Source organism: Panthera uncia, assembly GCF_023721935.1.
Source record: "Panthera uncia isolate 11264 chromosome C1 unlocalized genomic scaffold, Puncia_PCG_1.0 HiC_scaffold_4, whole genome shotgun sequence".
Classification (NCBI taxonomy): Eukaryota; Metazoa; Chordata; class Mammalia; order Carnivora; family Felidae; genus Panthera; species Panthera uncia.
This window is the reverse complement of record NW_026057585.1, coordinates 20670120-20693771: the sequence shown is the minus strand read 5'-3', so window position 1 is coordinate 20693771 and position 23652 is coordinate 20670120. Positions and strand designations below refer to the sequence as shown.

The 23652-nt window shown below is 37.8% G+C and overlaps 2 protein-coding genes across 3 annotated transcripts in view; one reads left to right on the top strand and one right to left on the bottom strand.

The window, feature by feature from the left end:
• The window catches only part of DBT (dihydrolipoamide branched chain transacylase E2), a 53126-nt gene extending 38025 nt beyond the window's left edge, over positions 1-15101 (bottom strand). Inside the window, exons 1-3 of one of the 2 annotated variants that reach the window (XM_049616730.1) lie at positions 14962-15101; positions 9430-9553; positions 5358-5433 (exon numbers count right to left, since the gene is read on the bottom strand). In XM_049616730.1, the coding sequence (XP_049472687.1) occupies positions 5358-5433; positions 9430-9553; positions 14962-15012 (251 nt within the window). In that variant the 5' untranslated portion in view covers positions 15013-15101. Of the gene's footprint in view, positions 1-5357; positions 5434-9429; positions 9554-14961 lie in introns of those variants that run through there. The other variant, XM_049616731.1, reaches the window with a different exon arrangement.
• A 5433-nt stretch (positions 15102-20534) lies between these two features.
• LOC125913542 (cytoskeleton-associated protein 2-like) lies at positions 20535-22629 on the top strand. Its single transcript, XM_049618718.1, is given in 2 exon segments — positions 20535-21979; positions 21982-22629. Coding segments are annotated over 2 exon segments (1953 nt in total). The 5' UTR covers positions 20535-20674.
• Positions 22630-23652: the final 1023 nt, after the last annotated feature.

Sequence of the window (23652 nt, the reverse complement as noted above, 5' to 3'; positions counted from 1 at the left end):
TAGGAAAACAATCTCATTTATAATTGCACCAAAAATAATAAGGTATTTAGGAATAAACCTAACCAAAGAGGTGAAAGACCTGTACTCTGAAAACTATAAAACACTGATGAAAGAAACTGAAGATGGTACAAAGAAATGGGAAGACATTCCATGCTCATGGATTAGAAGAATATTATTAAAATGTCTACACAACTCAAAGCAATCTATATATTTAATGCAATCCCTATCAAAATACCAACATCATTTTTCACAGGAGTAGAACAAATAATCCTAAAATTTGTACGGAACGACAAAAGACCCTGAATAGCCAAAACAATCTTGAAAAAGAAAAGCAAAGCTGTAGGGATCAAAATTCCAGACTTCAAGTTATATTACAAAGCTGCAGTAACCAAAACAATATGGCAACTGGCACAAAAATAGACACATAGATCAATAGAACAGATCAGATAATCCAGAAAGTAATTCACAATTATGTGGTCAATTAATCTTTCACAAAGCAGGAAAGAATATCCAATGGGAAAAAGACAGTTGCTTCAACAAATGGTATTAGGAACACTGGACAGGTATATGCAAAAGAAGGAAACTGGACCACTTTCTTACACTATACAGAAAAACAAACTCAAAATGGATTAAAGACCAAAATGTGAGGCCTGAAACCATAAAAATCCTAGAAGAGAACACAGGCAGTTATTTCTTTAACATAGGCCATAGCAACTTCTTTCTAGATATGTCTCCTGAGGCAAGGGAAACAAAAGTAAACTATCGGTACTACATCCCAGTAAAAAGCTTTCTGCATAGTGAAGGAAAAAACCAACAAAACTAAAAGACAACATACTGAGTGGGAGAGGATATTTGTAAATGACATATGCAATAAAGGGTTAGTATCCAAAATGTATAAAGAACTTATAAAACTCAAAACCTAAAAAACAAATAATTCAATTAAAAAATGGGCAGAAGACATGAACAGACATTTCTCAAAGACATCCAGATGGCCAACAGACACATGATAAGATGCTCGTCAACACCTACCATCAGGGATACGCAAATCAAAACTACAATGCAATATCACCTCACACCTATCAGGATGGTTAAAATCAACAACACAAGAAAAAACAGGTGCTGGTGAGGATTGGAGAAAAAAGAACCTTTGTGCACTGTTGGTGGGAATGCAAACTGGTGCAGCCAATGTGGAAAACAGTATGGAGTCTCCTCAAAAAGTTAAAAATAGGAATCCCTACTATCCAGCAATCACACTACTGGGTATGTACCCAAAGGATACAAAAACACTAATTCAAAGGGATACATACACCCCTATGTTTATAGCAGCACTATTTATAACAGTCAAGATATGGAAGCAGCCCAAGTGTCCATCGATTATTGAATAAAGATGCTGTGGTATATACATATAATGGAATATTATTCAGCCATAAAAAAGAATGAAATCTTGCCTTTTACAACTACATGGATGTAGCTAGAAAGTATAATGCTAAGTGAAATAACTCAGTCAGAGAAAGACAAATTCCATATGATTTCACCCATATGTGGAATTTAAGAAACAAAACAAATAAGCAAAGGGGGGGGGGGAAAAAGACAGAGGCACAAGCCAAGAGACGCTTAATTACAGAGAACAATACGATAGTTACCAGAGGCGGGGTGGGTGGAGGGATCAGTTAAACAGGTGACAGGGATTAAGGAGTGCATTTGTCCTGATGAGCACCAGGTGAGAGATGTAATTTTGAATCACTATTTTGCACACCTGAAACTAAAACTAACATGACACTGCATGTTAACTGGAATTAGAATAAAAATTAAAAAAAAAAGAAAAAAGACACAGCATATACCCAACACATATCACCATACTTACACCATATACACTTACCACACATATATTACACACACACCACCAGACACCAAACTCACATTACACATGCCCTACCCATATACCACTCATACTACACAAACAACCACACAACACACACAAAAGACACAAACACATGTATCTCACTAACGTACACCATACATATAACCAAGACACAAGAAACACACAACACTCATACAACACACACACCACACATGTAATACCACAGACACACATTTCACACATAAATATATTACCTACACACCAGGCATACACACCACACAGTCACACATAAAACATACCCAACACACACACCACACATATACCACACATAGAGTAGACACAAACACAAATACTGCACATACAACACTCACACCCTGCATACACCACCACATACAAAAAAACACTTCATACATACCCAACACACACACCATACACATTATACATACTAACACACTCCACACACACAACACTCACAAAATGCATAAACCACATACCAACTCAAGACATATACCACATTATTGTCACATAAAGATCACACATTTAACACACACACATCACACAATAACACCACACATTCACAACATACACAAAACACACATACCACACAAACACACACGCTAAAAAAAAATCATGGAAACATTAACCAAAAGAGAGCTGGGAATGGCTGTATTAATATCAGACTAAATTAGTTGTATTAATATCAGACTAAATTGACTTTAGCATGATAGCACATATATAATCCAAACTTTTGTTGTGGAAGTTTGTCAAAAGCTTTTTGAAATTGAAGTGTTTTTTCTTCTTTATCCATATATTTGCTCCTACAAGTTCTAAGAAAACATAAGGTTTTAGTGCCACTTATATAAACACATCCTTCTATTAAATCATGCTTCCTATATATTCAAATTTCTATTCTCTGTGTGTGGCACAGAATTCTGCTTTTTAGCATTTTACAAACTGCATTAAAATATAGATTTTTTCCCTTGAGTTGAGATTTATAGATTTAAAAAAAAATTTTTTTTAATGTTTATTTTGAGGAAGAGAGAGACAGAGTGCAAGCAGGGAAGCAGCAGAGAGAGAGGGAGACACAGAATCCGGAGCAGGCTCCAGGCTCTGAGGTGTCAGCATAGAGCCTGACACGGGGCATAGAGCCATGAACCATGAGATCATGACCTGAGCCGAAGTTGGATGCTTAACTGACTGAGCCACCCAGGTGCCCCGAGGTATATAGATATTAAGCTAGAGAAAAAACACACAGAATTCAAGACAGCTGTTAATATTTCTTAAAGAACTTGTAGAGGTGCCTGGGTGGCTCAGTTGGTTAAGCATCCAACTTCGGCTCAGGTCATGATCTCACGGTTCAGGAGTTAGAGCCCTACATTGGGCTCTGAGCTCACAGTGCAAAGCCAGCCTAGGATTCTCTCTCTCCCCATCTCTCTCTCTGCCCCTTCCCCACTTGTGCACGTGCTCTCTCTCTCTCTCTCTCAAAATAAAGGAATAAACTTAAAAAAAAAAAAAGGAATAGTCTGAAAAACTTTAGTCAAATATGTGTTTTTAATTTAATGAACTATTAATTTTCATTAGGAGTGAAATTATCTCCGTTTCCAAAACCCTAAAACCTTATTTCAAGTAAATAACTCTAGAGATTTAATAAGAGGTAGAAATTAAGAAATATGAAAAAATATCTACAATCTACAAAGACTAGTCTTGGTCTTAGAACATATCAGTAACTTAAATGTACATAACACTTCTCAGATTTTAAAGGCATTTTCTATACATTGCATTACTTGATTCTTTCAAGAACCCTTGCCAGATGGCAGAGTAAGTACCGTTACTCCCATTTTACACATTAAGAATCAATGGCTCATCAAAGACAAAGTGAGTCCCCAGGCAAGATGACTAATAAGTTTCAGAGTTGGGCTCTTCTGATTCGAGGTCCATTGGCATTTCCTAAATCTCACAGTGCCACTAGAGACATAACTGTAAGGCACAATTATGCTCTTCTCCTTTTGTAATTTACAAAGCAATAATAGGGAGAGCTACAGAGAAAGAATGTTCAGGTGGCTGAATCAGATTCTTAAAGGGATCTTCAATAGTATAAGACTATGGTGAGAGACTATCTATTCATCTTAACTGCTACTTCTAGATACCTTTAAAAATCCGTTCCCTACCAAGAAGTGTTTCTTTTTTTCTAAAAAGTGAAAGAAGGTAAAGAGGTAGAAGGAGGACTAAGGCAGTAGAGGATTTTTACTTCTGTTTCAAGCCTTTTTCTGAAAAATCTTTAGCCTTTTCAAAAATTATTTAAAAAAAAATTTTTTTAATGTTTATTTTTTGAGAAAGAGTGAGAGTGCAGAGGGGCAGAAAGAGAGGGAGACATAGTATCTAAAGCAGGCTCCAAGCTGTCAGCACAGAGCCCAATGTGGGGCTTGAACTCACAAACCGCGAGATCATGACCTGATCTGAAGGTGAATGCTTAACGGATTAAGCCACCCAGGTGCCCCCCAAAACTACTTTTTGATTAATACTTTTTGGTATTAAATTTGAACCTATTCTAAAAATATAGGCAAACTGTCAGAGAATGGTGAGTCAAATGTACTTGCATTCTTACTGAGGTCATTTCCAGTACAGTAAGGAGAGCTTAGCTTATATTATGATTTTAAAATAGTCTGCAAATTAATAATAAGTTCATACACAAACGCCATTCAAAACACCTGGTCATATCAAGTTAACATCTGTTATAGGTTACTTTCTCTTTTTTAGCTGATGGGGCACCTGGGTTGCTCAGTTAAGCGTCTGACTTTGGCTCAGGTTATGATCTCACTGTCCCTGGGTTCAAGCCCCGCATCAGGCTCTGTGATGACATCTCAGAGCCTGGAGCTTGCTCTGGATTCTGTGTCTCCCTCTCTCTCTGTCCCTCCCCTGCTCACACTCTGTCTCTCTCTCAAAATAAATAAACATTAAAAAAAAATTTTTTTTTTTTAATTCTCTTTTTTAGCTGAAGTGATGAGTGGGCAGTGAAAAAGCTTTTTAAAAGAGGAAAAAATGGGGGCATCTGGGTGGCTCAGTCAGTTAAGCGTCCAACTTTGGCCCAGGTCATGATCTCACAGTTCGTGAGTTCGAGCCCCACATCAGGCTCTGTGCTGACAGCTTGGAGCCTGGAGCCTGCTTCGGATTCTGTGTCTCCCTCTCTCTCTGCCCCTCCTCAGCTCATGCTTGCACTCTGTCTCTGTAAAAAAAAAAAAAACTTAAAAAAAAAAAAAAAAAGAAAGAAAAAATAAAGAAAAAAAAGAAAAAATAATTCTTAATAAATTACATCAAATAAAATATCCTGATGTATGATGAATTGTGTTAACAACATATTAGCAATACAAACTACCTTACTGCTTTAAAAAAGAAAAAAAAATCATTAAGAAAGAAGTTTCTCAACTTAAACAACTCCCACTTATTTTGGCACACATTATTTTTACATTGACTGAAAATTTTTTTCAGAATAACTTACCATTCTTTAATAGTTACTTCTCTAATCCCTTCTCCAATGTCTGAGAGTTTGAATTGAACAACTTGTCCCTGCAGAGCTTCAAAGAAAAATGAAAAATGATCTCATTAAATATGTAATATACTTCTAATAGATGCTTTTATAGCTAAAATTAGAAAATATTCTCAAGCAGAAGCAGAAACCATTGCATTTCACAGATAAAAAAGTGTTTCATAATTTTTAAAAGCATAATTGTCATTCATAACCATCAAAGATTTAAATAAATTATTCAGTATCACAGACCTACTGATATTGTCACAGCACTTACATTTTCCAACTTCCAAAATAATGTTCCTTTACAAGGGTATAGAAGGCCCAACTAGCTGGATAGCCTTGTTTTCTGTTATTAAACTGTAATGATCACTAGTGTCCCACTCTTAGATCTCTTCTGACTTCATATAACTATTCTCATTTTTAGTGGCTAACGATCAGGCGTACACATCTAGAAAACCTGATGAAAAATTTCTCTGTCCACCATGTTCTGCCAACTTATCATTAAATTTCAGTCCTCTTTCCATTTTTCACCCCTTTTTGAATTTCTACCCCCCACTTGTGTAACAATTAGATACAAATGATACTTTATGGTAATTATTCTCAAGAGAAAGTATTTCTGGTCAACAACCTATGTTCCTCTCACTTTTCCACGGTAACATGTGACTCTGAATGGATTCCAGAGTGCTCCTCTAGGGGACACCTGGGGGGCTCAGTCAGTTAAGCCTCTGGCTCTGGCTCAGGTCATGATCTCATAGGTCATGAGTTGGAGCCCTGTGTCAAGCTCTGTGCTGACAGCTCAGAGCCTGGAGCCTGCTTCAGATTCTGTCTCTGTCGCTCTTTGCCCCTCCCCACTCGCACTCTGTCTCTCTCTCTCTCAAATATAAGTAAGCATTAAAAAATCTTTTTTAAAAAGTGCTCCTCTATCTTCAGACTGCTGTTAATTAAAATTGCTTATAAAACACACAACAAGCTGATTAAGGTAGTAAAACTTTCTTCAATAAATATGAGGAGTCAGTTAATGGTTAAGAAATACAAATACATTTCTGATATAGAGGTATTAGGTACCTCTTGTTTCCTCTCTATCTAGTAAGTTGGGTCCTCTCACAGCCTGTTGCTCGTAGTATAAACTGGAACCTCTCTGAAAAAATAGTTTGGTGTTAAGTATCAAAAGCTTAAAGAAAAAAAAAAAAAAGAGGGCGCCTGGATGGCTCAGTTGGTTAAGTGTCCAACTTGGGCTCAGGTCATGATCTCACGGTTCACAAGTTCAAGCCCTGCATTGGTCTCTGTGCTGACAGCTCAGAGCTTGGAGCCTGCTTCAGATTCTGTGTCTCCCTCCCTCTCTGCCCCTCCTCCCCCACCCACCCCCCATCTCTCAAAAATAAATAAACATCAAAAAAAGGAAAGTCCTTCTCTTTGACTCAATAAGCAATTCTGCTTTTAAGACTTTTTCCCCCATGAGGAAACAATTAAGATAGGTACAAAAAGATTTATGCTCAATAATAGCTTTCATAGAGTTAAAATGAAGACTTGGAATATCAATCTAAGTCACCAAAAAATGACAAGTAAATATACTACGGTACTTCTATACAAAACAATATTATGCAAGGAACAACATGTGCAAGAAGAACATGGAAATATAGTGCACAGTATGGTTAGGGAACAACACACAGCTCCATATGGCTGAAGATAATATATGTGGCAAGAAGTCAGTCCAGATTTAAAAAGACTTTCTTCGTGGTGCCTGGATGGCTCATTTAGTTAAGCATCTGACTCGTTATTTCAGCTCAGGTCATGATCTCACGGTTTGTGAAATCTCTCTTTCTCCTTTGCCCCTCCCCTGCTCACACATGCACTGTCTCTCTCAAAATAAATAAATAAACTTAAAAAAAAAAAAAAAAGACTTTCTTTGCCATGCCAAGGTGAGGTGTCTGGAATTTATCCTAAAGGTAATCAGGAGCCAGTTGTAAGTAAAATATGGTCATAAATTTTTTGCAGCTGCTCCCATAAGACATAGAGTCTGATTCACCACAACTTAAATCTATGCTGGCCTGTCACTTGCTTGGACAATAGAATATAGCAGAAATGAAGTTGTACAAATTCTGGAGCCTAGACCTCAAAGGACCTCGCAGCATCTTCTACCTTCTCCCTCTTGGAATACTGCCTTGAGATCCCTGAGTAAGGAAGTCTACTGGAGGATGAAAGGCTATATGGAGAAGAAATGACAGGCCCCACCTGAAAACCAGCACCACTGTCAGACATGTATGTGAGACCATCTTAGACCTTCCAGCCCAGATGATCCTCCAGCTGAAGACAGCCATATTATGAGTTCAGTGAAACCAGCAGAGGAAGCACCCAGGTAACCCTGAGAATACTGAGAAATAATAACTCATTGTTGCTTTAAGCCATGAAGTTGTAGACAGGGTTATTATTCAGGCATAATAAATCAACAGGGCATACCATCTGCAATTTCAGATCTGTAACCTGAGATCTGTAATTTTGGAAACAAATGTCTCTGGCAGGAATGTGGTGGATGGGGTTGGGGAAGGAGTGACAGACAAAGCAGTTAGGAGGCTACTACAGGTAAGAAACTGAAGTATGGAACTTAATATATTTATATATTTTCAAAGCTGTCTAAAAAAGAGAAGACAAATTTAAAAATCATGTAAGATGTAAAATTAATAGATTTAGGTAACCAATTTGATATGAAACAGGAATCAGGAAGACTTCAGGTTTCTAGCTTGAATATCCATTTAGTGAGGGGATATAGGAAAAGAATATATATCCAGAGCATCAAAACAGTGCCTTGGCAGATAGTAGGTGATCAATAAATATCTGTGTTAAATGGATTTATTCTCACTACAATGACTTAGATACTATGATTAATCCCATATTACAAATGATGAAATAGAAAGAAATTAAGTAACTTGCTTAAAGTTACACAGCTAGTAGGAGTTTCCACTTGAATGGCTTCTATCTTCTGTGAGAAGACAAAAGATCAACTTTTAAAATAAAAATCTGAGCCTGGATGGCTCAGTTGGTTGGGCGTCTGACTCTTGATTTCGGCTTAGGTCATGACCTCAGGGTTGTGAGATCAAGCCCCTTGTTGGGCTCCATACTGGGTGTGAAGCCTGCTTAAGATTCTCTCTCTGTCTCTGTCTCTCTCTCTTTCTCTCTCTCTCTCTCCCCCTCCCCCCTGCCTATGCCTCTCCCACACACATGTGTGTGCATGCACATGCTCTCTCTCTCAAAATAATAAAAATAAAAATAAAATAAATAAATAAATAAATATTTTTAAAAAGCGGTGAAGATAGGGTTTATATATCTTTGGATGTTGTGAAAGATGACCTGTAAAAGGCATGGAAAGACTGACTGATCTCAAGGGCTGGATCTGCCTGGAATTTCCCGAGTTTTCATTGCTAGCACAGACTAAGGCACCAAGTATCTGTCAAAAGCTTAACGATATAACAAAAGTCTAGGGTTATCAAAGTTCTAAACAGAATATCAGGAAAAAAAAGTTTTAATGTGCTTCCCAAATCTAATACCTAAAGCCTCAAATTCTTTACAGAGGGTAGAAAAACAGGACAAAGGTAATTAAATGGTAAAAGTCAGGGATCTTTCTACTCAGAAGCACCTTGGGCTGGTTTTATCACACAATCTTAACACAACAGACTGAGGTAAGTGTTCCATCCAACCAACAATATAGTGACAATACAAGGATACAATCTGTTAAGTCAACAATTTACCTGGCTATTGCACTTAGCTGAGTCAGATGACAAAGAACAGGTGGCCCAAGACAATCCATTCCCCACATTTGAAGACACAAGCATTAAGGGAAAGATGTGAAAGGGGTGAGGGGGCACAAAAAAAAAAAAAAAAAAAAGAAAAGAAGAAAAGGACAGATTCAGGGAGAGCAAGGAGGCTCAGGCTAGACAGAAAAGGTTAACTTTTTTTTTACTTTGATAAGTCTTCAATTACTTTTTAAAAAGTTCTGGGTAAGATACAAAACCTTATTTCATATGGGCTATTTTGAGATCATACTTACCAGCAGTTGTTTTCAGCAACTGATGTGGATGACTATACTTGAATGAAGGATAACCAAAGAAACACACATATTTTGGCTTCAAAACATGAACATTACTACAGGTTTGAAAGTAGCGAACACAAATCTAAAGATGAGAAAACAAAAAAGTAAAAGCTTTTATGAATGTTCTCGACGGCTTTTCTCTGTAAGTATATATTCAGTTTCAAGTTTATTCTAAAGGTAGAACAGTCATTATCAAAATACAAACAATATGAAAGTATCTAGGCCAAAATCTGAACTGGCCAAAACCTGGTGTCAGGGACAGTCAAGTTTATTAAGATAGGTTATTTTTTAAGTACTGTATGTCTGTTTGAGAAATCAAAGGAATTTAAACCCCAGAACCCAAAGAACATTTTGTTGTTCTTTTATTTAGTAAAATTATATCCCTGGAGTCAGATTTATTTATGTGCTTATGATCCTTGCCTAAAATTTCTTATAAAAGTAAAGAAATTTTAACATATTCTGTACAAACACATTGTAAGTACAGTTGAGTCAGTAAAGACTTCCTAAAATAAAACTTAAAGAATTCAAAACTGACTTTTAGTATCTAAAGACACTGAAAAACATATGTAGTGCTGTATGGAAAGGTTTTCTTACTGGAATTTATGGATGACTCTTTAGATGCAACTATTTTATAGAATATCCTAGAATAATGCATAACAATATATAATAGAAATAAGTGTGCCTGAATCTATTTGACTTGATATCTTAAAACCTAGGTGTTTGAAATGTAGACTATTTTATTTTGAAAGTTAATATTTCAATGTTATTAATACCTGGTTAACTATATCACACTTTTAAATGTAATGTATAGAAATTTTTAACCTCCTTAATGTATTTGAGAATATTGTCATGTATTTTAAATTTTTTTATTAATGTAGGAGAGAGTTACTTTTACTTAAAAAAATTACTTTATTATCATGTACTTTATATTTTAGTGATTAGCCCTTAAAATTTTTAAATTTGTAATACATATACTTTATGTATTGTAGCCATATTATAATATGTATTTATAAATAAGAATTTTGTTCTTTTTCTGACAGCAAATAATATAAAAACAAATATTTGGTTTACTAATAGGAATAATATATTTAAATTATTATGTGATATTTCACCTTAATTTCCAAGATGTTACTCATTTCTGAAGGCAAAGAAAAACTAAAGATCCCCTTCCTAAAACACAATCTTAAATCATGCATCTTAGTTTTACTTTAAGAGCTAATCCAAAAGCAACTAATCTTTATAATATCTATATTTTATTCTTATTAAAATTAACATTGAATTAACATTCAAACCTAACTGAAATTGATAGCTTAAAACATAGCAGATAGTGGAAGAATGCTCTTTTCCAAACCCCCATTTTCTATGTCCATACTTTCTACTTCAACTCCCATAACCGTGGCTCTTGGTCAACAACAAAATCAAAATTAAATAAATTTAATTTTGGGCGAGTAAATGGATGTTTTGAATTATACAGGTTCGCCTTGATTTTAAAAAAATAGTTCTTTTAAAAATAACCTTTGAAAGAAAATTAGACTATTAGAAGGTCCTACCTTCAACAACACAAGTTTTATTGAAGAACTACTAATCAGGCAAAGGAGGGACAAACTACCAAATGTTTACTGAATGCCTACTATGTGCTGGGTACTTTACAGGTCTTTAAATGCATCACCTTCCTTTTATCTCATAGTTATCTTCTGTAATAGGCACATTAGCCCTCTTTAACACAGGAGAAACGAATGATCAGAGAGGTAAAGTGATTTGTCCAAGGTCCTATAGCAAACAAATGGCAAAATTCAGCTCTGAAACCAAGTAAATTTGACTCCAAAGCTGAGGCTCTTTCTATCACACACTGTAACACACTGTTATACGTAGGAGAAATAATCTCTGCTTTGAACTTATAACTTAGCTGAAACAACACACACACACACACACACACACACACACACACACACACACTTGCATGGGCATGTATGCTCTTGTTTTTTGTAGTAAGTATTGGCAGCAGGTGTTAGAAGAGTTTAAGAATAGAGTCTTTTGTGTTTTGTTTTGATTTTTCAAGTTGGTTTGACCTAGGAAGGCTTCTTGGAGGAAGAGTTGAAGTGGACCTTGCATCATAAGTATTAATAAATAAAGAGCAGAAATGCACTTTAAGGCAGAGGAAACAGCATAAAGAAAGGAACTGCCGCAGGAACTTGTCTCCCGGGGCAGAGTGGCTTGACCAAATTTATAAAAGGGAGCAGCGTAAGTGGCTCAAGGACCAAATTACTGATGACTGTAAATGTCAGGATAAGGAGTTTGAACTCATACACTATAGGTTATTGAAGAAAAAGAACTAAGAAATTAATCTAGTTGCAGCTTATTGATTAGATTATAACAGGTAAAGCCAAGTAAGAGAGGAAAAAGAAAGTAGAACAGTATTTGAGGCATGAAAGAACAGGCTCCTGAAGTGATTTACAGTGGAAAAAGAGAAAGCAACGTAAGTGCAACAGGCATTATGCGATAAGTAGCAACTAAATGGATTAAGAGAAGGCTAAAAAACATTAGTGAAGCTGCTGAATGGAAAGATAAAAAAGCAATAGGAGGGAGAAAGAGAAAAAATAGTTTTTCAAGCTGAAAAAGACATTTTTCCTGGAAACAAAATATAAAAAAAAAATAGGAGATGAAACAAAGGTTTAGCAGATTCAAGTAAGGAAATAAATAATAGTTGTTTATTGAGCAGTTGTTGAGCACTGCCAAAAACAGGGATTGTGCTGGGCTTGGGAATTCAAAGCTAAGTAGGCTACAGAATATAGTCCCTGAATTCAAGTTGCTTCATTACAGGAAGACAGATAAAATAGAAAAATTCAGGGTTAATTCAGTATAGGTTAATCAAGAGTCAAATGCATGATGCAAAGGTAGATTAGAGAACAAAATAGATGTTAATTCCTTCTCTTATGGAAAGTACAGTCCACACCTTCAAAGATAAAGACAAGGACATAGGTGATTATGACATAGTGTTATAATAGGAAAAATAGAGTATTAAAGGAACACAAAGGAGGGAGAAAGTAAAGATCTAAGGGATGAGTAGGAGTAATCCAGGTGATGAGGTGTGTTAGCAGATGAGGCCATAGGGAAGGAAGGCAAGAGTCTTTAAAGCAGAGGAAATACACATGCAAAGATCTGGAGTCTGGAGTCAAGAGAGAGCAGTGTGCTCAATTAACTTAAGTTCAATATAGTTCCAGTGTAGTTTAGTATGGGGTAAGGGTGAGGGAAGTGTCAGAGTGGGGGTTGGGATGGGTAAGTTTCAGCAAAAATGAAGCCAGAGAGATTTGGAAAGGTCCAGATCATAAATTGCCTCACAGTCTTTTAAATTTTGGACATTTTGCTTAGGGCAGTTTTAAATGAGGAAATGACATTCTCAAATTTGTGTCTTACTTTTTAAGATCATCCTGGCTACACTATGGAGAATGGGTTGGAGAGCCACCAGATTGGAAGCAGAAAGTCCAATTAGTCCTTATCCTGGACGGACCAGGATAGCAGCAGTTGGGGGCAAGGCGGAGAATTACAACTAAATTTGGGAGATTTACAGGCTAGAATCAAAAGAGAAACAGGTCTGAGAGTTTAGTTCTGGAACCTAGAATCCGATGTGCCACTGAGGCATTACGGCAGAACTATGATGCGGCTAAATGCTAGCTCCTTCAAGACTCCGGGTGTTAGCAGTGGCCATGTAACATAGTCCTGATCAATGAGTCTGAATGGTACCACCCCTTCCTCCTTCCTGCCCTGAGTACGAAGTTGTAGAAGCTCTCTTGTAACCATGAAAAAGGGCAAACTTGCTGAAATGACAACCTTGATAAATATGAGCCACTTAACCAATACCAGCTTCCATCTAACTTCGGGATGCATAGATACTTAATTTCCCACTGATTGGCTGGGTTTTTATTACTTGCAGCTGAAAAATACTTAATATGTAGGCAATTGGAGATTTCCAGGACAGTAGAATATATATGGGTCTGGAGTAGAGCTGGCTTGAAGACTGGGTAACTTTAGGAATCATCAGCACATACATGGCAACTAAATTCAAATAAGTGGCTGAAATAGTCCAGGAAGTGCCAAAAGTGCTGAGGGCCAAAGTCAGAGCCTTTAGAAACACCAATACATATTTAAAAGTTGGGCAGGAGGGGCGCCTGGGTGGCGCAGTCGGTTAAGCGTCCGACTTCAGCTCAGGTCACGATCTCGCGGTCTGTGGGTTCGAGCCCCGCGTCGGGCTCTGGGCTGACGGCTCGGAGCCTGGAGCCTGCTTCAGATTCTGTGTCTCCCTCTCTCTCTGCCCCTCCCCCGTTCATGCTCTGTCTCTCTCTGTCTCAAAAATAAATAAACGTTGAAAAAAAAAAATTAAAACAAAAAAAAGTTGGGCAGGAAAACAGGAGATTGGGATGAAGTGGAAAACATATAGAAGAAAAATATTGGGAAGCTGGTGTTACAGAAGCCAAACAAGGAGAACTCTCAAAAGAGAGGCCAATACCTAGCAAGGTACAAATTTCAAGTTACACGGTATCCTCTGAGAACTCCTTTCAGACCCCCATCCCCCCTCCTATGTGTTCCTGTAACTCTATAATGTCCCATCATAGCACTTCTCAAGCTGTTATAATTGCTTGTTTGTGTGTCTCTCTCTCTTTCCTCTGTCTTCCACTACAAGGCTGTAATTAATCTGGGACCACAGGGGTCCTATTCATATTTGCATCCCTAGTCGCTGCACAGTACCTGGTACAGAGCAGGCTCTTGACAAATTTTGTAAAATCGGGGTTTGATCACTGTAAGATCTTAGGGAAGAGGAGTCCCAGAAAGAAAAACCCTACGCAGATAGGATAAAACACTATGATTACTAGGATGTTAGGTGTTTGGTGCTAAAGGGTTGTTGAAAGGGAGGAACTTCAGGGAAGATGGTGGTGGGTCGTAGCTCTGGTGATAAAAAGGTTGGAAAGATACGTGGCGCAGACACAACAGAGAAATACAGGTCCACAAAATAAAGCTTAAGCCTCTGCTCCTCGGAGGCAAGGGCCCATGGTGTTATGCTTTGCTTCATGGGTCTCTTCCTCTAAACTATAAATTCTCTGAGGCAGGGGTCGTATTGTCAGTGTTTGGCAGAGTGGGTGTCCAATAAATGCTTAATGACATATATCTGCATATCCCCAGCGCCTATCACAATGCCCAGCACCTAAACAGTGCTCAATAAAAGGCTAACGGGCGAAAGGCTAGATGAGCCTGGGTGTAGACAAAGCTGGAACGCGACCGAGTGGCGAAAGAAGCATGGCCAGGTAAGGCTGGGAGTGGGTCTCCAGACCGGTCTGCTCACCACCTTCTCTGCCCTTCATTTAGCATACATCCTTTTACCTCTCCGTCACGCGTGCCCTTTCCGCGTGGCACTCGGAGGACAAAGTGACACACCTCCCCGGGAATACTCCCGACACATTATCCCTTCCTGAACTCAACTCAAACCAAACCGCTTACCAGCCGCCCAGCATTCCGGCTCCAGGTTCCCAGCACTCGCACTGCGGCCATCTTACCCGGAAATGACAAGTGCACCGCGGTTGTTAGACTTGTCTCGGAGGTTGTTAGACATGTCGACCTATCCGGAGCCGGGAAACGCACCTCCCCCTGAGCAGCCAATGGCGAGGGAAGGAACGAGCCTCCCACCGGACAGCCAACCAGGGGGCGGGGCGGGGCCTGAGATAAACACTAGGGGATGGAGAGTCCCGCGTGGAGGTAAAAGAGCATGCTGGAGGGGAAAGAAGTGGGGAGGAGTCAACTCAAAGTTAATTTCAGGGACAAAGTTGGGCAAGGCATTGCTGTGCTTACCAACGATCATCTTTTGAGTCCATAAAGTGGAAATAGAATGTTAAGGGAACACAAAGGAAGGGCACTTGTTGGAGAGAGTTATGGTGGAGGGATGAATTAGAAAATATCTGCTTTCAGCTTGTATTATAACCGCCTTGATTACAGAAAATGGGACATTTCTATACTCGGTGGCAAGGCTCTGTGCCACTAATTGAGTCACAAATCTATGCTGGAATACTATCTAGTGATTGATACATCTTACTCCCACTGAGTGTTCTTGATTAATGAAATTGCTTTTTCAATGTTCCCCCCCCCCCCGAAGATAAAGTTTACCCTACTGTCTAAAATAAAGATACCAACACTATCTTTTCTTCTTAGAGAATGTTGTCAGATGCAGCTGCCCGGCGTACGCAATATATCACAGACCTACAACCTTTATCTACTTGCCTCTTGGAGAAATGTTAAGTTGAGGTCAAGTTGATAGGGGGTAGATCAGAGTATTATTGACAGTCAATCTTTCTCAGAGCAATTAAGACTCCAATTTCTAGAAATGTTCAGGATGACATTTGTCTGGTTCTTGTTTTTTACATGGGAATTAAAATCTGTACAGATGTCTAAAGAACTAAAGAGAAAAAAATGGGAACAAAGACAACATTGTAAGTCCTCAACATTGAAGGTTAGTTCACAGTTATTTCACAAATTTACTGTCTAATATTACCCAAACTCACACTTTTTTTTTTTTTGCTTTATTTGCTTTTCAGTATATTTCACATACACACTATTGCAAGCAATAATCCAAATCATTACTTTTATAACAAATCTGGGATGGTTAAAAAAAATTCAATTTTTTAACTGCCCTATCAACAAAACATTTTATAAGTATTATTAATATATTTGATAATCCCACATGCATGTGTGTTTTTTAACTTTTTTATTTTAGACAGAGCACATGTGAGTGGAAGAGGGGGAGTGGGGCTGAGGGAGAGAGGGAAAGGGGGGCAGAGAATCTCAAGCAGGCCATACTCAGTGCTGAACCCCACGTGGGCCTTGACCCCATGACCCTGGGATCCTGTCCTGAGCCCAAGTAGTCAGATGCTCAACCAATTGAGCCACCCAGGCACCCCACACATGCGTGTGCATTTTATAAAGATGAAGTAGCTGTGCCTTTGAAGTGAATTATTTTTCTTCCCAGAGCCCCTATACTACCTTCTTCGTCTAAATTTTCCCTTGAATTCTGCTTCTCCTAAGAAAATATTTGGTTATTCTTTTCTTTTACCCTCTTTTTCCCTCAGTGGATTACTATTTCCACATTCAGTAATTGTGTGTGTCCTTATCTTTTAGCATTAACAGTTATGCCACCTACTCACTAGTTAATCCTTTCACTTGATCTCAAAAGAACCAAAGAACCATTTTCCCTTTGTTTTGTAAATAAATAAAATGACTGATTATGACCCATTAATTCCATTGCTAGTTATCTACCCAAGAGAAATGAAAACATATCCACACAAAGACTAGTATAAGAATAATGGAAATAGCATTCTTTTTAATAGCCAAAAACTAGAAACAGCCTAAATATCTTTCAACAAGGGAATAGATTAACAAAACGTGGTATATCCACCTCATAAAATATTATTTATCCTTAAAAATTACTGAAACACTGGTACATGCTATAACATAGATGGACCTCAAAAATACTATGGGAAGTAAAAAAAAAGCAAAACCCAAAAGTTCATATATTGCATGATTCTGTTTGTATGAAATGTCCCCCCCCCAAAAAAAACCACCCCAATCTACAGAGATAGCAAATTAGTGGTTGCCTGGGGCTAGGAATGGGAATGGGAAATGACTGCACAGGAGCAAGAAAAAATTTTTGTAGTGATAGAAATTTCCTATTATCAGACTGTGGCGATGGTCACATAACTGTAAAGTGTACTGAAAATCACTGAATTGTATAGTTAAAACAAGTGAATTTTATGGTATACTTCAATGAAGCTGTTAAATTTTGTGTCCTATTGTATACTTATAAAAGAATAATGTAACATATAGATAAGTCATACATAATAACAAAAACATTGGACCCATTATACAATTTAAGAAATAGAACATTTCCTATGCTGGTGAAGGTCACACTGTCTGCTCCTCCTCTAAACCCTTCTTTCACCCAAGGTAAACATCATCCTGCATTATGTGTTCAGCATTCCTTTGTTTCCATATGTTTTATACAGATCTCTAACAATATCTTGTTCACCTCTGCCTATTCTTGAGTCTTATAGAAATGATATCAAATTGTATCCTTCTGCAACCAGCTTTTTATGACCATATTTATCCATTCTCTATATGATGAACATTTGTGCTGTTTCTAGTTCTTTGCCACTGCTATTACCACCAGTGCTGCTACGTGAATTCTTTTCTCTTGGACACGTGCAAGAGTTTTTTTAGGGCAGTGTTTCTCAGATTGTAATTAACATTCATATCAACTGGGAATCTTGTTAAAATGCAAATTCCAATTCAATAAATCTGGATGGGGCCTGAAATTCTGCATTTCTAGCAAGCTCTAGATGGTACAATTGCTACTGGTTAGCCAACTACACTTTGATTAGTAAGACAAAGATATATACTTAAACATAGAATTGTGTGGGGCGCCTAGGTGGCTCAGTGGGTTAATCATCTGATTTCAGCTCAGGTCATGATCTCACATTTCGTGGGTTGGAGCCCTGCATTGGGCTCTGTGCTGACAGCTCAGAGCCTAGAGCTTGCTTCAGATTCTGTGTCTCCCTCTCTCTCTGCCCCTCCCCCACTCACGCTCACTTCTCTCTCTCTCTCTCTCTCTCTCAAAAAATAAACATAAAAAAATAGAATTGTGGAGACTTTGATTACACTTATCTTTGATTACACTTACTCAAGATAATGAAATATTGTTTTCCAAAATGATGGTGCAAAATACACAGTAGCTGTTTCAGGGAATACCCATAATTTCTGATTTGATATTGTCACACTTAAACAGAATCAATATTTTTCCCAACTTAGTAGTTGTAAACAGGTATCATGGTCTTAGTTTGAAATTCCCTAATTGTTAATAAGGTTGGACACATTTTCATATGTTTATCAATCATCCTTGAAGTGCCTGCTCATGTTTTTAGCTTATTTTTTCACTATTGTGTACATATATTTTTCTTATTGATTTGTGTAGGATTTATTTATATATTTTAAATTGTAATGCTCTTTCATTTATATGTGTTTTTGGTGTCTTCTTCTTTGTCTTTGCTCTTTTGAAAGTGTGTTTGGTGTACAGAGTGTTTCCCTTTTTTTTTTCTTAAGTTTATTTATTTATTTTGAGAGACAGAGAGAATGTGCACGCAGGCAGGCACATGCACACACACACGAGTGGGGAAGGGAGAGAGAGAGAGAGAGAGAGAGAGAGAGAGAGAGAATGAGAGAGAGAGAGAGAGAGAGAGAATCCCAAGCAGGCTCTGTGCTGTCACACTAATGTGGGGCTCGAACCCACAAACTGTGAAATCATGACCAGAGCCAAAGCCAAGAGTTGGACACTTAACCAACTGAGTCACCCAGGCACCTCTGGAGTTCTTCCTTTTCATCATTGATTACATTAGTCTTTTTCTGCATGGTTAGTGCTTTTTCTGTCTTAAGAAATACTTCTCAATCCAAACGTCCTAAGGTAGTCTGCTCTATTTCCTTCACATTTAAATCTTTTGTTTTGTTTTGTAATTTTAAAATTGAAATGTTATTCACATACCATGAAATTCACCTCTTTTAAGTGATTTTTAGTATATTCACAAAGCTGTGCAACCATTACCAGTATCTAATTCCAGAACATTTTCACCACCACCAAAAGAATTAATAATATCTTTCCATTCTGGAAATCCCATCCCTCCACCCCCTCTAAACCCCTGACAACTAATAACAGGTCCATAAATTTGCCTATTCTGACATTTCATTTCATATAAATGGAATCATACAATATGTATTATTTTGTGACTGGATTCTTTCACTTAGCATAAAGTTCTCAAGGTTCATCTATTATTCCTTCTAATGGCTCAATGACATTTCATTGTATGGATATAACACATTTTTGTTTATCCACTCATCAGTTGATAGACATTTGGGTGGTTTCCATTTTAGAGCTATTATTCATTAAGATTCATTATTATTCATAATAATCATAATGAACATTCTTGTACAAATTTCTTTTTCTTCTTGTACAAGTTTTTGCATGGACATGTTTTCATTTTCTTTCACTTATCATTTTATTTTATTTCAAATTCCACCTAAGAGTGGAATTGCTAGGTAGCATGATAACCCTATGTTTAACTTGATGAGGAAATGCCAGACTGTTTTCCAAAATGGTTGCACCATTTCATATACCCACTAGCAGTGTATGAAGGTTCTGTTTTCATGCCCTCACCGACACTTATTATTATTGGTCTTTTTTGTTATAGCCATACTAGTGGGTGTGAACTTATACTTCATTTTGGTTTTGATTTGCATTTCCCAATGAAAAATGATGTTAAGCATCTTTTCATGCACTTATTGGCCATTTGTATATCTTCTTTGGAGGAATGTCTATTCAAATTCTTTGTCCATTTTAAATTGATTGTCTTTTTATTTTTGAGTTGTAAGGGTTCTTTATAAATTCTAGATACTAGACTTTTATCAGATATATGATTTATAAATATATTCTCCCATTCTGCAGTTTGTCTTTTCACTTTCTTTTTTTTTTAATGTTTATTTTTGAGACACACACACACACACACACACAAAGTGGGAGCGGAGAAGGGGCAGAGAGAGAAGGCGACAGAATCCAAGGCAGGCTCCAGGTTCTGAGATGTCAGCACAGAGCCCAATGAGGGTACAAACCCATGATCTGTGAAATCATGACCTGAGCGGAGTCAGACACTTAACCCGACTGAGCCACCCAGGCGGCCCTCTGTCTTTTTACTTTCTTGATGGTATCCTTTGAAGCACAAAAGTTTTTAATTTTAATTAAATTGAAGTCCAATTTATCTATTTTTTTCTTTAACTGTTGGTATTTTTGGTGTCATATCTTGGAAACCTTTAATCCAAAGTCAATGAAGATTTACATCTATGTTTTCTTTTAAGAGTTTTATAGTTTTAGGGACACTTGATTGGCTCAGTCAGAAGAGCATGTGACTTTTGATCTGGGGTGATGAGTTTGAGCCCCATGTTGGGTGTAGAGATTATTTAAATAAAAATGAAACTTGAGTGCAGGACTGTCAGGGCCGACACTTGTCCTCCACCCGCAGCAGCCGTGAGCACCCCAGCAGTGCCCCGGGAGCTACAACTGCCCCCGAGCCAGAGGGCCCAGCCCGAGTTCAGAGAACAAAGAAGACAGAAACTCAAGGAACATATGTTAAAAAGAAAAACGTTTTTTGCATACAAGGAGGAAAATCACATATCCAGTAGAGACCAGAAAGTGATGACCTCTGAGGGCCAGGTCCATGAAGAGACAAAAGTTCTGAAATTTAAAACAAAAATGGCTGGTAAAGAAAATGTCAGTGGACCTCCCAGGAACAAAAATAATATAACAATGGAAAAAAACTGTATTCCTTTAAGGCCTTCTAATGAACTAACCAATTCAACTATAGCAATTGATACACCTAATTCTGGGGATAATAATCAAACTGGGCAGTTGGTACCAATTAAAGATGACCCTCCAGGTCAACACATGACATTAAGCCAAGTGTTTCATCTTAAAAACAACAATAAAAAGAAACAAATAATGACAGAAAAACCAAAGCAAGATGCTAACATGTCCAAGAAGCTTGTGCTTGGATCTTACAGTGGCCAAATTGTTCAGTCTAAGATTAATTCATTTAGAAAGACTCTACAAGTCAGAGATGAGAGTTCTGCAGCAATAAAGAAACTTTCGACTACAGTCCCTAAAGCTACAGAGCCTCTGCGCACAAACAGCAGCAGTGTGACAGTGAAAAACGATAGAGCCTCTAAAGTGACGACTACCACTAAACTTGTGAGCACTACAATTCAGAACAGACAGCTTCTGCGACCTCCTATTAGAAGTCACCGCGACAATGCTCAGGACGCTGTGAGACCAGGCATCAGTAGAAGCTCGGCCAACGTTACGATTCAGAAAGGGCCTCTCGAGAAAGAGTTAGTACAATTAAACACAGTTTCATCTAGTGCCAAAACCGGTTCTCAGGATATAGAAAGAAAGAAGACACTCACAAGAAGTGTGAAGTCTGAAATCGTAGCCAGGCCTGTTTCAATTCCTAACACCAAACTGATAGAAAAGTCGAAAAACGTTGACCCTCGCAGGCATACAATAGCAAAAACAACTATTGTTAGAGCAGCTCAGCCCAAAGAAACAGCAGAAGAGAGAACAGCTCGTCTGAGTAAGTGGAAAGCTGGCAAAAGGAAAGTCCTGAAAAGGCCTCCTAGCTCAGGAGTTACCCAGCCTGAGCCTGAAGGGCAACATGAAAACCCAGTTGGGTCCTTTTGGACTACCATGGTAGAAGAAGATGAACAAAGATTATTTACCGAAAAAGTGAACAAGACATTTTCTGAATGCCTAAACCTGATTAGTGAGGGATGCCCAAAAGAAGAAATATTGGTCATACTGAATGACCTGATTAAAAATATTCCAGATGCCAAAAAGCTTGTTAAATATTGGATATGCCTTGCATATATTTGACTTGTGAACCACTCACAAGTCCTATTGAAAACATTATCACAATCTATGAGAAAGCCATTCTGGCAGGCGCTCAGCCTATTGAAGAGATGCGACATACCATTGCAGATATTCTGACAATGAGGAGTCAAGAAAAAGTTAAATACGAAGAAAATATTAAGGAGGCTTGTGCAACCAAGGAATACATCCATGAAGTCAGCACTGAAGATAGAGGGGTTAATCTAGAGTCAGGAAAACCAGAAATGGAAAAGAAAACTAGAAATGTGGTATTTCAAGATGATGAAAAAAAGCAAGATGACAAAACAAAAGATTCAACCAATGATGTTAAAACCCCCAGTACAGAAACCAGGGGGAGTTGCTTAATTAAATATAATGTGTCTACTACACCATACCTACAAAGTGTAAAAAAGAAGATACAGTTTGACAATACAGATTCTACATTTAAAGAGCTAAAGTTTCTAACACCGGTGAGACGTTCTTGTCGTATTCAAGAGAAGACTTCTAAATTGCCAGATATGTTAAAAGACCATTATCCTTGTGTGTCTTTATTGGAACAATTAACAGAGTTGGGAGGTGAAACTGATGCTTTCGTATGCCATCCCAATTCAGCACTATGCCTGATGTTCTCAGAGCCTGGAACAGCAGAAGAGAAATAAAGTGATGATGAGAAATGGGGTGAGGGGAATGAAACTTAAAAAAAAAAAGAGTTTTATACTTTTAGTTCTTACAGTTAAGCCTTTGATCCATTTTAAGTTAATTTTCATATATGGTGTGAGATAGTCTTTAAACCAGCTTGAAATAGTTTTCGTGTATGGTGTGAGATAGAAATCCAATTTCATTTTTTGCTTATGGTTAATCCATTGTTCCAGCACCATAAACTGCAGAATTCCTCCTTTTCCACAGGTCTGCCATCTCATCTGTTTAGAAATCTAGTTCTGGGCACTAAATAGTGCCAGATAGTCTATTTGTCTGTCACTGCGCTAATCTCACATTATCTTAATTACTTTATAGGAATTCTGGATTTTGAGAGGACAAGTGTCTTCAACCTCATTCTTTTTGTTCTTGCCCTTTTGTTCTTTCATATAAATTTGAGAATCTGCAATTCAATCTCCTTAAAAAAGTCCTGTGGGGGGCGCCTGGGTGGCTCAGTTGCTTAAGCGGCCGACTTCAGCTCAGGTCATGATCTCGTGGTCCGTGAGTTCGAGCCCTGCGTCGGGCTCTGTGCTGACAGCTCAGAGCCTGGAGCCTGTTTCAGATTCTGTGTCTCCCTCTCTCTGACCCTCCCCCGTTCATGCTCTGTCTCTCTCTGTCTCAAAAATAAATAAACGTTAAAAAAAAAAAAAAAAAAAAAGTCCTGTGGGCATTTGGTTGAAATTGCATTGAAACTATATTTTCAGGGCGCCTGGGTGGCTCAGGTCATGATCTCACAGTTTTGTCAGTTCGAACCCCGCATCTGTCTCTGTGCTGGCAGCTCGGAGCCTGCTTGGGATTCTCTCTCTCTCCCTCTTTCTCTGCTTTTCCCCTGCTCACATTGTCTCTGTCTCTCTCAAAATAAATAAATAAATAAATAAACTAAAAAAAAAAAAAACAACCCTGTATTTTCAATACTGTATCTAAAGATTCTTGGAGGTTTTCCATGTAGGTAGTCATATCACCTATGAATAATGATGGTGTGTTTG